This window comes from Rhinoderma darwinii, chromosome 2 (assembly GCF_050947455.1).
Source record: "Rhinoderma darwinii isolate aRhiDar2 chromosome 2, aRhiDar2.hap1, whole genome shotgun sequence".
Lineage (NCBI taxonomy): Eukaryota > Metazoa > Chordata > Amphibia > Anura > Rhinodermatidae > Rhinoderma > Rhinoderma darwinii.
The window spans coordinates 300,026,843-300,042,973 of NC_134688.1; the positions used below are offsets into that span (position 1 = coordinate 300,026,843).

Here is a 16,131-nt window from a genome sequence, read left to right on the forward strand (position 1 = left end):
GTAATCGGGAGAAATTGCTTTCCAAATGTTGGGATGCTTTTTCTCCTTTATGCCTTGTAAAAATTAAAAAAATTCTATCTTTCTAAAGGGAAAAAAAGGTGATTTTCATCTTCACAGACTAATTCCACTAAATTCTGCAAAAAAAAAAACTGGGGTCAAAATGCTAACTATACCCCTAGAAAAATGGGGTCACTTTTGGGGGGTTTCAACTGTTTAGGTACCACAAGACCTCTTCAAATCTGACATGGTGCCTAAAATATATTCCTAAAAAAAGGAGGCCCCAAAATCCACGAGTTGCTCCTTTGCTTCTGAGGCCTGTGTTTCAGTCCATTACCGCACTAGGGCCACATGTGGGATATTTCTAAAATCTGCAGAATCTGGGCAATAAATATTGAGTTGTGTTTCTCTGGTAAAACCTTCTCTTAAAGATTTTTTATTTTATTTTATTTTTATTACAAATTAATTTCGGCAATAAAAATGAAATTTGTAAATTTCACCTCTACTTTGCCTTAATTCCTGTGAAACACCTAAAGGGTTAAAATACTTTCTGAATGTGGTTTTGAATACCTTGAGGGGTGCAGTTTTCAAAATGGGGTGATTTATGGGGACTTTCTAATATAGAAGGCCCTCAAAGCCACTTCAGAACTGAACTGGTCCCTGAAAAAATGGGCTATTGAAATTTTCTTGAAAATATGAGAAATTGCTGCTAAAGTTCTAAGTTTTGTAACGTCCCAGAAAAATAAAAGGACGTGAAAAAAAATGATGCAAACAATAAGTAGACATATGGGGGATGTTAACTAGTAACTATTTTGTGTGGTATTAATATCTGTTTTACAAGCAAATACATTTAAAGGGAATGTGTGGCTAGAAATTGTATTTTTTTTTAATTTTTTTTTCAGTTAAACAGTATATAAGTGATTACACATTGTTTTAATTTTCTCACAAGTCAGGAAATATTATAAATTAGATTTTAATTTATAACCTTTCCATGTGCTGGTCATTAGAGGGAGCAATTCCCAAAATTGCAGCATTGGCAATGTGGTAAAGCAACCTCATTGCTTTATGCTGCAAATTTGGGGTAGACACACTTGCTCTAGTGTCCTCACACAATCCCCCTTCCCTTATCCTGGCTCGTGCCAAGAGAAGGAGGGGGTTGAATCTTCAAACCTTCTACACTGTGTGCCGCCATTTTCTGAGCGAATGCACAGTGTATGAGGATTAGATAGTGGTAATCAGACAGTATAACACAAACATACACGAACGTAAAACACACATCACATACACAAACATAACTTACCTGCTCCTGCCGCCTCCACTCCTATTCCTTGTGTCTTCGCTGCCTTGAACATATGGCCGGAAGCTGCGACCGGAAGTCGTCATCTTACTTTCCGGCCGCGGCTTCCGGTCCACATGAAAATGGTGCCGGATTTCGCTCTGCCGAAGACCTTCCTTTTGGTCTGTGTGGGAGCGGCGCATGCGCCGTTCCCACACAGACTGCGTACGCTATAGTGAATGGAACGGCTCCCGTTCGCATTCTCTATGGGGATGTATGTTCCGTATTCCATCCCTGTATGTGTTGTTAATCGATACACATACAGAGATGAAAAAAAAAAAATGTCAGCCCCCATAGAGAAGTAAGAATAAAGTAAAAAGTACAACACAAGAACACAAATAAATAAAATGTATTTTAAAATCAAACTAAAAGCAATATTATATATATATATATATATATATATATATAAAAAAAAATTCCGTGACACATTCCCTTTAAATTTATAAAAATGCAAATTTTTGCTACAATTTGAAGTTTTTCACAAATATTGAATTTATCGACCAAATTTTTTCACTAACATAAAGTACAATATGTCACGTGAAAACAATCTCAGAATCGCTTGGATAGGCAAAAGCATTCCGCAGTTATTACCACATAAAGTGACACATGTCAGATTTGCAAAAATCATCTGTGTCCACAAGGCAAAAACAGGCTGTGTCCTAAAGGGGTTAAACGGTTAAATGTTGTCATCTGCGAAATACATCTCCATGATGGGTTAACTGGTTCCCGACCGCTGGCTGTGTTTTTACGGCCAGCGGTCAGGGTCCTTAAAACCCGCGCCATAGACTTTTTACGGCTCGGGTTTTAACTTGCTGCCTGAGCGATCAGGCAGCTGAATGTCGGGTCTCCGGCTGTCAGTGACTGCCGGGGACCCTGAGTAGAAGATAGAAGCAGCTTTCGCTGATTCTGTCTTCTCTGATCACTTGTACATAGCACTCAATGAACGCTGTGTATAGGAATAGAGGCAGCGGCCGCGCCGCTGTCTCTATTGCTCCCGGTGTTCATGTGACTGGTAACATGATCGCCGGGTGCTGTTACTGACACTGCTGCTGGGTCTTACTAGACCCAGCACAGCCCTATTGGTGACAATCGTCACTATGAGAGGGCTGATTTCCCCTGTAACTGCGGCTGTTACAGTGGAAAAGCATGGTGTAAGGCCTCATGCACACAAACTTATTTTTGTCCTCCCGTAAATACTGGCGAAATAAGGGTCCTTGGTCACACGTATTCGACCCGCATTGCACCAGTATTTACGGACCCGTGCCCGTAAATACGGGTCCGGTGTCACCAGTATTCTACCCGTATTTACGGGCACGTTTTCGCTGCAAAATTGCACTGCACTGATCGGCAGCCCTTCTCTCTTATCAGTGCAGGATAGAGAGAAGGGACAGCCCTTTCCGCAGTAAAAGAAATTCATACTTACCCGGCCGTTGTCTTGGTGACGAGTCCCTCTCGACATCCCTGGATGACGCGGCAGTCCATGTGACCGCTGCAGCCAGTGATTGGCCAGTGATTGGCTGCAGCAGTCACATGGGATGAAACGTCCTCCCGGGAGGCCGCACTGGAGGCAGAAGAAGAGGAGTTCTGGATAAGTTAACTTTTAATACTATTCACTCCAGCGGTAGTCACTGTCCCGGGTGCTGAGAGTTACTGCCGATCAGTTGACTCTTTCAGCAACCTGGACGGTGACTATCCCTTGACGTCGCCTAGCAACGCTCCCGTAATTACGGGTGCACAAACGTAGCCATCTGTAATTACGGGAGCCCCATAGACTTCTATGGGTCTGCCCGTGCCGTTATTACGGCCTGAAATAGGACATGTTCTATATTTTTCAATGGCACGGGCACCTTCCTGTAAGCATACGTGAAGGTTCCCGTGGCCAATAGAAGTCTATGGGCCCCGTAATTACGGCTCGTAATTACGGGTGTTTTTACGTTCGTGTGCATGAGGCCTCAACGAAAGAAAAAAATATATATAAAGTTCCCCAAAGGTCTTTTTTGAGCTTTGAGGGACAGACCATAGTAATAAAAGAAATTAAAGTAAAATGCAAAAAAAAATTTAATTCATTCACATAAAATACCCACCCCAAAAAAAATCGTCACCCCCCTGCCCCCGCCAATCATTGTTGTAACGCTAGCGCTGACCCAATTACCCTAATATAGACATGTAATATATTAAAATTTACGGTAGACAATGACCATCACAAATAAAAGGTCTATTTTAGGGTAAAACTATGTTATTACCAAAAACAAATAGCTGAAAAGTAAAAAAGCGTATTTATTTATTTTTTACTATTATTTTCAAACTTTAAGAATAAAAATTCTAAAATAGCAAAAAGGCTGTGTATAAAAACGATAAAAAAAGAAACCTGCATTGTCTACGGAAAAAACATTGCAAAAATCAAGTACTTAGCCCAACAAATAAAAAAAGTTATAGCCATTTAACTAACACGTGCTAAAAAGGGCTAAACGGTGTCTGGTCCTGAAGGCGCAAAATAGCCCGGTCCTGAACTGGTTTAAAATAGCTAGTGCTCTACAGCCCCCTGAAATCCAAAGCCGAATGCTGCTTCCCGAGTCCTCCTGAATAGGATGTACTCTTGGTGCTTGAGATGGAGTGCTCTTTCAATCTGCAGATCTCCATGAATCAGTCTTGCCAAGTGATCTTGCAGCAGCTAGGATGGGGGTATTAAAACATTTAGCCAGCATGTAGGTATTGAAGGTTACCAAGACTTTTTAGATTGTTATAGCCACAGGTCTCTATGACCTTGCATAGAATGGCTGATGTACAGAAACTGGGCTTTTTGCCATATGTCTCAACAAGTTTGTGTTGCCTTTTCTTCAAGTACAATGAAGTGTCTCCTTATTTTGTCTTGCTACAATGTAACAGATTTATTTTTCACCTCCTAAAGTACCAGTTGTGTGTGATGAACGTTGCATTGGCTAAGCTGTCTTAAACTCTACTATATTATCTAGAGTAAGTTAAAGGTTTTTGTAAGGATCAAGATAATAGATGAAAATGTGAGTTACTCAAAAGGTAATCCTTTTTATTAGTTCGTTTGAAGGTGTCTTTGGGAGGTAATTGTTTTAAAGAATTAAATCATTAATTTTCTGCAGCCAACACATCCCGGCAGATTTGACAAGTAATCCTGCTGGCTCACCATATATAATGCGCCGCCCCATGGTTCAGACGCACTTTCTTTAATTATGTGATTTCTAATTTTGGCTAGTGCCCAGATGTGACTGTCTTTTGAAGCTATAGGAGATCGCATGAACCCACAATCAAAGACCACCGTTGTCATAAAAGGACTGAAGCAATTAAAATGGATCCTATTTTACACACGGATGTACCATAAAAACACCAATACTTTGCCTTCATTGTCAGTTGGGAAACTATTTTCTTAAAGCACACCTAACTTCTCAGGTGACTTTTCAGAATAAGCTGTCATATGTGTACATGAGGAATAACATTATTTCTGGCCATTATATGACTTGTATTCTGCATTATTTAGCAATCTAACAGATACGGTTGACAGCTACCCTCAAATATTGTATGAGCAAAAAAATTTTTTTTAGAACCGCACTCTGTGTACACCGCCAATATAATTGACAATTTAAAATGGGAAGGGGGAAAGATGTGGTGTTCTGTAGAGAGCAAAAATGAAAATAAAAAAACCTTTATTAACCCTTTCAAGACCGAGCTCATTTTGACCTTCATGACGAGCCCCATTTTCTCAAATCTGACGTGTCAATTTATGTGTTAATAACTCTGGAATGCCTTTGCCTATCCAAGCGATTCTGAGATTGTTTTCTCGTGACATATTGTACTTTCTGTTAGTGGAAAAATTTGATCAATAAATTCATTGCTTATTTGTGAAAAACACCAACATTTTGAGAAAATGTGCAAAAATTATGATTTTTCTCATTTTAAATGTATCTGCTTGTAAAACAGATAGTAATACCGCACGAAATAGTTACTATTTTACATATTCCATATGTCTACTTTATATTTGCATTGTTTTTTGAACATCCTTTTATTTTTCTAGGACGTTACAAGGCTTAGAACTTTAGCAGCAATTTCTCACATTTTCAAGAAAATTTCAAAAGGCTATTTTTACAGGGGCCAGTTCAGTTCTGAAGTAGCTTTGAGGGCCTTATGTACTAGATAGACCATATAAATCACCCCATATTAAAAACTGCACCCCTCAAAGTATTCAAAACCGCATTCAGAAAGTTTCTTAACCCTTTAGGCGCTTCACAGGAGTTAAAGCAAAGTACAGGTGAAATGTACAAATTTTATTTTTTTGCTGAAATTCATTTGTAATAAAAAAAAATCTGTAACACAGAAGGTTTTTCCCAAGAAATGCAACTCAATATTTATTGCCCAGATTCTGCAGTTTTTAGAAATATCCCACATGTGGCCCTAGTGCGCTAATTTACTGAAACACCGGCCTCAGAAGCAAAGGAGCACCTAGTGGATTTTGGGGCCTCCTTTTTTTTAGAATATATTTTAGGCACCATGTCAGGTTTGAAGAGGTCTTGTGGTGCCAAAACAGTGGAAATCCCACAAAAGTGAGACTGTTTTGGAAACTACACACCTCAAGGAATTTATCTAGGGGTATAGTTAGCATCTTGATCCCACAGGTCTTTTGCTATATTTATTGGAGTATGTCTGTGAAAGTGAAAATCTACTTTTTTTCTGAAAAAATATAAAAAAAAATATTTGCAAGGGTAAAGATTAAAAAGCACCCCAAAACTTGTAAAGCTACTTCTCCCGATTACGCCAATACCCCATATGTGGTACTAAACTGCTGTTTGGACCCACGGCAGAGCTCAGAAGGGAAGGAGCGCCATTTGGATTTTGAAGCGCAGATTTTGCTGGATTGTTTTTCAGTGCCATGTCGCGTTTGCAACGCCCTGGAGGGAGCAAAACAGTGGAATCCCCCCAAAACTGACCCCATTTTGAAGACTACACCCCTCAAGGAATTTTTCTAGGGGTATAGTTAGCATTTTGACCCCACAGTTTTTTTGCTGAATTTAGTGGAATTAGGCCGTGAAATAGAAAATCTACCTTTTTCTGAAAAAACATAGAAATGTTTAATTTTTACAATGAATAAAGTAGAAAAATCACCCCAAAATTTGTAAAGCAATTTGTCCTGATTTCAGCAATACACCATATGTGGTAATAAACGGCTGTTTGGACCCACGGCAGGACTCAGAAGGGAAGGAACAATATTTGGCTTTTGGAGCTCAAATTTAGCTGGAATGGTTTTCGGGTGTCAGGTCGCATATGCAAAGCCCCTGAGGTACCAAAACAGTGGAAACCTCCCAAAAGTCCCTTTAGGGGACTGGAACGAGCGATCATTAGGTCGCTGGTACAATACACTGCAATACTAATGTATTGCAGTATAATGTCATTTTACAGGCTCCTGTAACAGCGCGATCGCTGTTCCTGTCCATTAGTCCCGGGTGTCAGCTGTAATACACAGCTGACACCTGCAGAATATGGAGCGGGCGCAGCGCGTGAGCCCGTTCCATATATAACCCCTCGCACCACGACATGCTATTAAGTCGTGGTACGCGAAGGCGTTAATGCGCAGCGGATGGTGCAAATTGAAAATTTAAATTTTCCACTGATATGCCATTTTAATGCACAATACGTTGTGCCACTGAAGACAAATGCCTCATACGATGTTGAGCGGGTTCTCCGGATATAAAATATCATATATGTGGACGTAAGCTGGTGTTTGGGCACGCTGTGGGGCTCCGAAGGGAGGGAACGCCATTTGGCTTTTGGAGCGCAGATTTTGCTTGGTAACTGTTCTGTTTGGGGTTTTGCTGGTATTTCAATTTATGATGTGGGGGTATATGTAACCTGTGCGGAGAACATCAGGACATAATAAGAGGGTATAATAATGGGGTACATAAATAATAATCCGCAGATATGTGGCCGGTGTCGCACTGATAAATGGTCGCCCGATCTCATCTGCTTTTGGAACACTGCACATTTTGCATCGCCATATTCTGAGAGCCAGAACGGTTTTATTTTTTTCTCCAACGGAGCTGTGTGAGGGCTTATTTGTTGCGGGACAATCTGTACTTTTCATTGGTACCATTTTAGGGTACATGTGATTTTTTTTTTTTATCACTTTTTATTAGATTTTTTTGTCAAGCAAAGTGACAAAGAAACATAAATTCTGACAATGTTTTTTGTATTTTTTTTTTTACAGTGTTCACCGTGCGGTATAAATGACATTTTACTTTATTCTGCGGGTCGGTACGATTACGGCGATACCATATGTATATAGGTTTTTTATGTTTTGTGGCGATTGCGCAATAAAATCACTTTTCTATAAAATTATTTATTTTTTGTGACACCGTATTCTGAGAGCCATAATTTTTTATTTTTCCATCAAAAAAGCGGTGTAAGGGCTTGTTTTTTGCGGGACGGGTTGTAGTTTTTATTGGTATTATTTTGGGGTACATGCGACTTTTTGATCACTTTTTATTGTATATTTTTGGAGGGTTGATGACCAAAAAATAGTGATTCTGACATTTGTTTTTTAATTATTTTTTTTGCGGTGTTCACCGTGTGGGAAAAATAATATTATAGTTTTATAGTTTGGGTCGTTATGAACGCGGTGATACCAAATATGTGTACTTGTTTTTTTAAATTTTCATTTTTTTCCTATAATAAAAGACTTATTATAGGAAAAAAAGCATTTTTTGTTTTTGTAACTTTTATAACTTGTTTTTACACCTTTTATAAAACATTTTTATTTACTTTATTTTTTACTTGAAGACTGGCAGCACTGATCGCTGCTATAATACATTACACTACCTAGGTAGTGTAACGTATTATAAACAGTCAGTGTGACGCTGAGACTCACACTGACAGGAAGTTTATGAGGACCTGCCTCCGGCTGGTTCTCATAGGCTGTTGTGCATGGCAGACCCGGGGGCTGTTGTATGGCCTCCGGTTCTGCCTTATAACCGACTGCAGCACCCGCAATCGGTCCCCGGGAAAGTTTGTTGTAGCAACAAACTTTCGTTTGTTATAGCAACAAACTTTCCAGTTCGTTGCTACAACACACTTTCCCTGCAATCACATGACCGGGACCTGAACTAATCAGGTCCCGATCATATGTCCTTGACCAGAGGCAGGTGATAACAGCACGATCCGGGTGTCAGCGCTACTCTGAGACACCCGGATCGTGCTTTCAACACCCACCGTGAATTCACGTCGGCACTGCACAGAGCCCAGCAAGTGCCGACGTGAATATACAGTGAGCGGTCGGGAAGCGGTTAATGGCCTAATGAACGATTAAAATCTCCAATGTTCGTACAATGTACAAGGTCCAGATGACATATAACATAGTTTTGTATACCAACTATGAGCACCCTTTATGGTCCAAATATCTTGATCCCTAATAGCAACTCTGTATTGTATGAACAAAGCTTGTTCTCAGCTGAAGGGAAGGAATTAGCGCATGTATGTGAAAAATAATGCATATGAAAATCTTACAAAATAAAGACAAAAGTATTGTGAAAAACTGAGTAACATAACATCGTTTTGTAAATAAATAAATATATATATATATATATATATGTGTATAATGTGTATGTGTGTGTGTGTATATATATATATATATATATATATATATATATATATATATATATATATATAAAAACAAAGTAGAAGCAGCACCGTTTTCTTTAGTATCGGGTGCACAGGTTCTTGTTCAGACACACGACCAGTGTCCCAAATAGCCAGCAACAAATCCAAAAGACAAGACAGCACTCCAAATTCAGTGATAGATAGGATCACTTTAATCACCCCTTGCGACGTTTCAACCCTACTCAATGGGGTCTTTCTCAAGCAATGATTGCTTGAGAAAGACCCCATTGAGTAGGGTTGAAACGTCGCAAGGGGTGATTAAAGTGATCCGATCTATCACGGAATTTGGAGTGCTGTCTTGTCTTTTGGATTTGTTGCTATATATATATAATCTGTGTGTGTGTACTATTATTGATTTGTATCAACTCTCTGCATTGTTACTTGCATCCATATGTTTTTGATCCAGTTGTCAATGGAAAAAAACATAATTACAACACTGTTGTATTACCCAGTTTTTTCACGATACTTTTTTATTTTATTTTTTTTACGATTTTCATGAACGTTTTTTACATTTTTATTTTATTTTTCACAACAGTTATGAGACAGTTTTTGTTGATCATACTCCCACTGCAATATTTATGGAGGTTTCTCTCTTGTCTGAGAACATTTTTGATCATAATACTAGTGCTCTTGCTATTGATAAATAGATACAACACTGGATTTCACCAGATGTATTGTTACACACGGTTATAAGATAATTCTTCACAATTTTCTTATTGGTTCCTATCTCAGACCAGCTTTATAAAAATGCTGAATTCATTTTCCAGTAGGACTTGGCACCTGCTCACACTGCCAAATGTACCAATACCTGGTTTAATAACCACAGTATCACTGTGCTTGAATGGCCAGCAAACTCACCTGACCTAAACCCCATAGAGAATCTATGGGGTATTGTCAAGAGGAAGATGAGACACCAGACCAAACAATGCAGATGAAAGCCGCTATCATACAACCTGGGCTTCCATAACACTTCAGCAGTGCCACAGGCTGATCGCCTCCATGCCACGCCGCATTGATGCAGTAATTCATGCAGAGCCGGAGCCCCGACCAAGTATTGAGTGCATATACTGTACATACTTTTCAGTAGGCCAACATTTCGGTATTAAAAATAATTTTTGAAATTGGGTTTATATAATATTGACATTTTCTGAGATACTAAATTTTGGGTTTTCATTAACTGTTAGTCATAATCGTCAACATTAAAAGAAAAAAATGCTGGAAATAGATCACTCTGTGTGTAATGAATCTATATAATATATGACTTTCATGTTTTGAAGTGAATTGCTGACATAAATTAACTTTTTGATATTGTAATTCATTGAGGAGGACTAGTATATAGAAGCTGCAGCAGCATGGAGGACATTGTACAGCCGTAATGAGCTGTGTAGCAGAGAATCCAGCACTGGAGTGAAAAATAACACACCAGGAAGCTGCAGCACGTCTGTGTGTCTATCACTCTGATTCTTCTCCCCCCTCCACTTTCTATAGAGTTTTATTGAAAGGCAGTGAAGAGACACACTCCACCTTCTGCAGTCAGTCTGTAACTAGGAATGAAAAACTCAAGCACTCCTTTGGTTGAAATATGCAAAATAGGTTTATTTTAAATAAGGCAATATAAGAGAGAAGGTGTAATGTTCCGTGCCTTATCAAACTCTATTGCCGCCTGTCAATAGAAAAAACCTTATAGGAAATGAAGCTGTGAAGATGGGTAGCTTGTATCATGGGTAAGCGTGAAACAAGCTACCCATCTTCACAGCGTCATTTCCTATAAGGTTTTTTTCTATTGACCAGCGGCAATAGAGTTTGATAAAGGCCGAATTGTGGCCGAAACGTTACACTTTTTCTCTTATATTGCCTTATTTAAAGTAAACCGATTTTGCATATTTCAACCAAACGAGTGCTTGAGTTTTTCATTGCAAGTATCTATGGGATGGGAACCCTACCTACAGCACCCAGACAACCTGCAGAGTGCCACAGATTTGATCTACAGTCTGTAATTTGGGATAGATTTTGCTTGACAACAGGGGGTCGACAGCAGATCACTGAAGGGAGGCACCTAGTGGCATTAAATTCACACATTTGCATGCAAAAAAACGAATTTTAAGTAAATTACGAAGTTGTTATCAGATATACTATTAGATTAGCATAAGTTGTTTGAAAAGTAAGTGTCCATTTAACCTTTACTACAGCAGGTGCACAGAGGTCACAATAACACCACCACGGGCATTATTGTCACCTGCAAAGACTCTTTCGTGCTCTAAAATCAGTCTTGTGCATTTCTGTTCATTAGACTGAATTCTCTTTGGATTGTCCTGTTGCTGTTGGCTATAAAAATAAATGTGTATTGCAAATTCAGCGGTCAGAATGTGGACTGCTGTATTGTTGACAAATTTGTACTATACTAGTGATCTGTCTTTTTTTTGTTTTTTCAGCCATTTGGGATCAGCTTCTAGAAGGACGAATAAAACTACAGAAAGCGCTTCTTTCCGCTAATCAGCTTCCCCAACATGACACGCTCGCACTGTTCAAGAAAGAAGGAGGAGCTGAGCTTTTGGCTCCGCTAACAAACAGTAAGTATATTTGCACACCTGAAATTATTCAAATAAATTCCAGAAATTGCTGTTAAAACCCACATAACCATTTCTAAGGGGAACTAATCTACTGTTTAGTCTCCCATTCACAATTACAAGCATCAGCAGTGTCTCCGAATACCATTTTGCCACTGGACGGACTCTGTAGTTCGATAGTCGTATTGGATATAGCTATACAACCCTGACATAATTTCCAAAGTGACTTTCCAATGTGGAAGTCGCATTAACGCGTCTCTAAGATTCTGGGAACGAGGACTTTGTGATATAATAGCCTTTTCTTGAACTCGTACGTAAATTGTGTACCCAAGTAACGTATTAAAGTGTTAGTTGTGATTTTCTGGTGGAAGAGAGCATGCTTTCAAATGACCAGTTTGACTATTCGTGACCCTTTGTACAGTGCTTTTACGATTTGATTTACACAACATGCCTACCACTTTGAATGTGCAAAATATTTTATTTTGTGAAACAATAATCAATACAAAAAAACAGAGCACTTTATTGGGCAGAAAGATTCACTCCCTGAAAGTCAATACTTTGTGGAGCCACCTTTTGCTGTAATTACAGATGCCAGACTCTAGGGGTATGTCTGTATTATCTAGACACTGGGATTATTGCCCATTCTTCCAGGCTAAACTGCTCCAACTCCTTCAAGTTGGATGGGTTGGGTTGGTGTACAGCAGTCTTCAAGTCATACCACAGATTCTCAATCTGATTGAGGTCTGGGCTTAGACTCGGCCATTCCAAGACATTTAAATGTTACCCTTAAATCACTCCAGTGTAGCTTTATCTGTTTACTGTCGGAATGGTGTTCTTGGGGTGATGGGAAGTGTTGGGTTTGCGCCACACACATAGTTTCCCATGAGGCCAAGTCTCATTTGACCAGAGAGCCGCCTTTTATGTGTTTTCGGAGTCTGCCACGTGCTGTTTGGCGAACTCAGTGTGTTTTCTTATGTGTTTGTTTTTTTAATCAATGGCTTTTTACTGACCACTCTTCCAAAAAAGCCCCACTCTGTGACGTGTACAGCTTATAGTGGTCCTATGGACAGATTCTTCCATCTCCGTTGGAGCTTTAGTGATATCGTTGATGTCTTTGTTGAATTTCTAATTTCTTTCCCGGTGTGTGAATTTTGGTGGGCGGCCTTCTCTTATCAGGTTTGTAGTTGTGCCATATTTTTTTCATTTTGTTATAATGGACTTAATGGTGCTCCATGGGATGTTCAAAGTTTGGGATATTTTTTTATAACCCAACCCTGATCTATACGTCTCCACAACTTTGTCTCTGACCTGTTCTCTGTCTCTGTCAGAGCTCCTTGATCTTCAAGTTTCTTGCTTAGTGGTGTTGTAGATTCAGGGTCTATTCAGAACAGGTGTATTTATACTGACATCATGTGACCGATCATATGACACTTTGAATGCACACGGGGACCTTATATAACTAATGTGACTTCTGAAGTTAATTGGTTTGATCAGACCTTAATTAGGGGTTTCATAGCAAAAAGGGTAAATCTATATGTACTCACAACTTTTAGTTGTTTTTTTTTTAATTAAAAAAAAGCAAGGTGTTTTTTATTTTGATTCAACTATAACAATTTGGACTATTTTGGCAGGTCCATTACATAAAATAAAATGTTAAATCCAGGTTGTAACGCACCATAGCAGGAAAAACACCAAGGGGGTTGAATACTTTCACAAGGCACTGTGCATTTACTGGGTGGTGTTTCTTTATATCAAAGCCTTCAATACTTTGTTTCATTGTTTATTTAAAGAGGCTCTGTCACCAGATTTTGCAACCCCTATCTGCTATTGGAGCAGATAGGCGCTGCAATGTAGATTACAGTAACGTTTTTATTTTTAGAAAATGAGCATTTTTGGCCAAGTTATGGCCATTTTTGTATTTATGCAAATGAGGCTTGCAAAAGTACAACTGGGCGTGTTGAAAAGTAAAAGTACAACTGGGTGTGTATTATGTGCGTACATCGGGGCGTGTTTACTACTTTTACTAGCTGGGCGTTGTGTATAGAAGTGTCATCCACTTCTCTTCACAACGCCCAGCTTCTGGCAGTGCAGCACTGTGACGTCACTCACAGGTCCTGCATCGTGTCGGCACCAGAGGCTACAGTTGATTCTGCAGCAGCATCAGCGTTTGCAGGTAAGTAGCTACATCGACTTACCTGCAAACGCCGATGCTGCTGCAGAATCATCTGTAGCCTCTGGTGCCGATGTATCCTCGCTCGTCTGACACGATGCAGGACCTGTGAGTGACGACACAGCGTGATCTCTCGAGAACACGCTGTGTCTGCACTGCCAGAAGCTGGGCGTTCTGAAGAGAAGTGGATGACACTTCTATACACAACGCCCAGCTAGTAAAAGTAGTAAACACGCCCCGATGTACGCACATAATACACGCCCAGTTGTACTTTTACTTTTCAACACGCCCAGTTGTACTTTTGCAAGCCTCATTTGCATAAATACGAAAATGGTCATAACTTGGCCAAAAATGCTCGTTTTTTTAAAATAAAAACGTTACTGTAATCTACATTGCAGCGCCGATCTGCTGCAATAGCAGATAGGGGTTGCAAAATCTGGTGACAGAGCCTCTTTAAAGGTACTTCAGTTGCATTGGTCTAATGTCCGCATTATCACGAGGGTGGGGTGGTAGTGACAGTTATGTCATATAATGGTTAGCTAAGGTTTACAGCAGCTTGTTGGACTGGTGTTATGACCGTTTAGATATCCTACTATACCTTTTTCGAGGGAATTGCGTTATATGATCCTGGTCATTTTAACTATAGAGATTGTGCTGCCTCTAACATCTAGCCTTTCTCTCTCAAGTGATAGCGGTATCTAATCTTTCTTTCTGCGCCTTTGCACAATTTTCATAGTAGTCTCTAAGCGCAATGCTAGTGGTGGTATAACCGACAAAAAAAATATTTTTTGTCTCCAGGATTTATTTTTTATTTTTAGTAATCTGATCTTATCCCTGCTTTGGATGATGATGATTTAAACAATCAGTATCTGTACTGGTAGCATAAACCACTAAATCTATATAAATATTCGCAGTATCCAGCAGTATTTTCTTTTATTCTTTTATTGGATTCCAGGACTGGATCGCTGGCCTGTTTAATACCCTCTTGTGTTAATTAGGTGGCATTTAGTTGCTTCTGAGCGCCGCTAGGCGGTACAATATTGATGCACGTTTCGGCTGCTGCTCCGAACGTATGCTTTGCTAGTATAGATCCCTACTTATATCCCAGCAAATGTTTATCTCCAGCATGTCAGATCGTTGTCTTCAGGTTCCGATCAGCACTTCTGAGTAGGTCATTTAGGCTCTGGGTTTGGTCGCCAGGTGAGCCGCAGGTTCCAGCCGCGTTGTAGACCTCAACACAATTATCTCCTTTCGCTTGTTACAGTTGGCAGGGAAGGATTTCTACTGACCGCCTGAGATGTAAGGTGTTGAAATTGATACAATTTATGATTGTGTTGTATGAGTTAACAATGGCAGATGATGTTGAATGGGCTGAATCGATTTTAGGAACGCTCATCCGTCACGTATTCGCTGATCAGTGGTCAGGCCACGTCCCCATCCATCCAGCAGTATTTTCTAGAGTTGTATTGATGGGATTGGGAAAATTACTTTAGTTCAAATTTAACTTGGCAGACTACAATTGGTAATGTTTGTGATATGGTGGCAAAATGTCTGAAAAGATAATTTCCATTGCATTCGGAGACGGATGAAGTCTTCTTATACACTCTAATTGTCCCTAAAGAGGTGAGATCTAGATTGTAATGCAGACACCGCATCACTACTACACTGGTGAGTTCTAATTATACATTTAGAAAGTAACTATGATAGGACACTACAGATTAACCCCAATTTGCGATGGAGACCTGAGAGCGAAATCGCACGCTGTGGCCATGCTGTGTTGAGTAATGAAAATGTATATCCACTAATTATTACAAGTCAGTGGTAGCATGGCTTCATATGCAGGTGAAGTAACACTGGCTGTGAATGGGGCTGCAAATACAGCTATTAAAATTCATGGCTACTTGATAATCTGTCTCTGACCTGCAGTTTACTAGCTTTTACTGATTTTACCATGAGGAGACCCATAATTCACTTTTCAAGGCGTTCTTGTGTGCCATATATGTCTGTCTGAAGTCTGTCTGTAATTCTGGTAATACTAGGGTACTGAATAATCCTATATTATTACACTTTCACTTCCTATGTCCTTGTAAAGAAAGAAAACGAGATTTATTTAGTTTTTTTTAAGCACTGAATTAATGAAATCTGTATAAACCGTAAACGCTGCGATCACATAAACATCTATATAAGACTATTTTCACTCCTGCGTTCTTTCCCATCATATTTCAGTTGCTTTTTCAAGGTCAGAATAGAGTAGCTTGCTACATTATTCTATTCATTAACAAAAAAACAAAAAAAAATAGTACACGTCAATGGAAGTAAAAGAGAACCTATCGTGACAGATCTGTTATGTATTCTGTAAAAACGGAAAACATAATGTTAGTGTGAAC

The 16,131-nt window shown here is 39.4% G+C and overlaps 1 protein-coding gene across 1 annotated transcript in view; it reads left to right on the forward strand.

The window, feature by feature from the left end:
• The window catches only part of AATF (apoptosis antagonizing transcription factor), a 128,843-nt gene that overhangs the window by 27,060 nt on the left and 85,652 nt on the right, over window positions 1-16,131 (forward strand). The window contains exon 4 of the mRNA XM_075853499.1: window positions 11,440-11,577. Coding sequence (XP_075709614.1) covers window positions 11,440-11,577 — 138 coding nt within the window. The remainder of the gene's footprint in view (window positions 1-11,439; window positions 11,578-16,131) is intronic.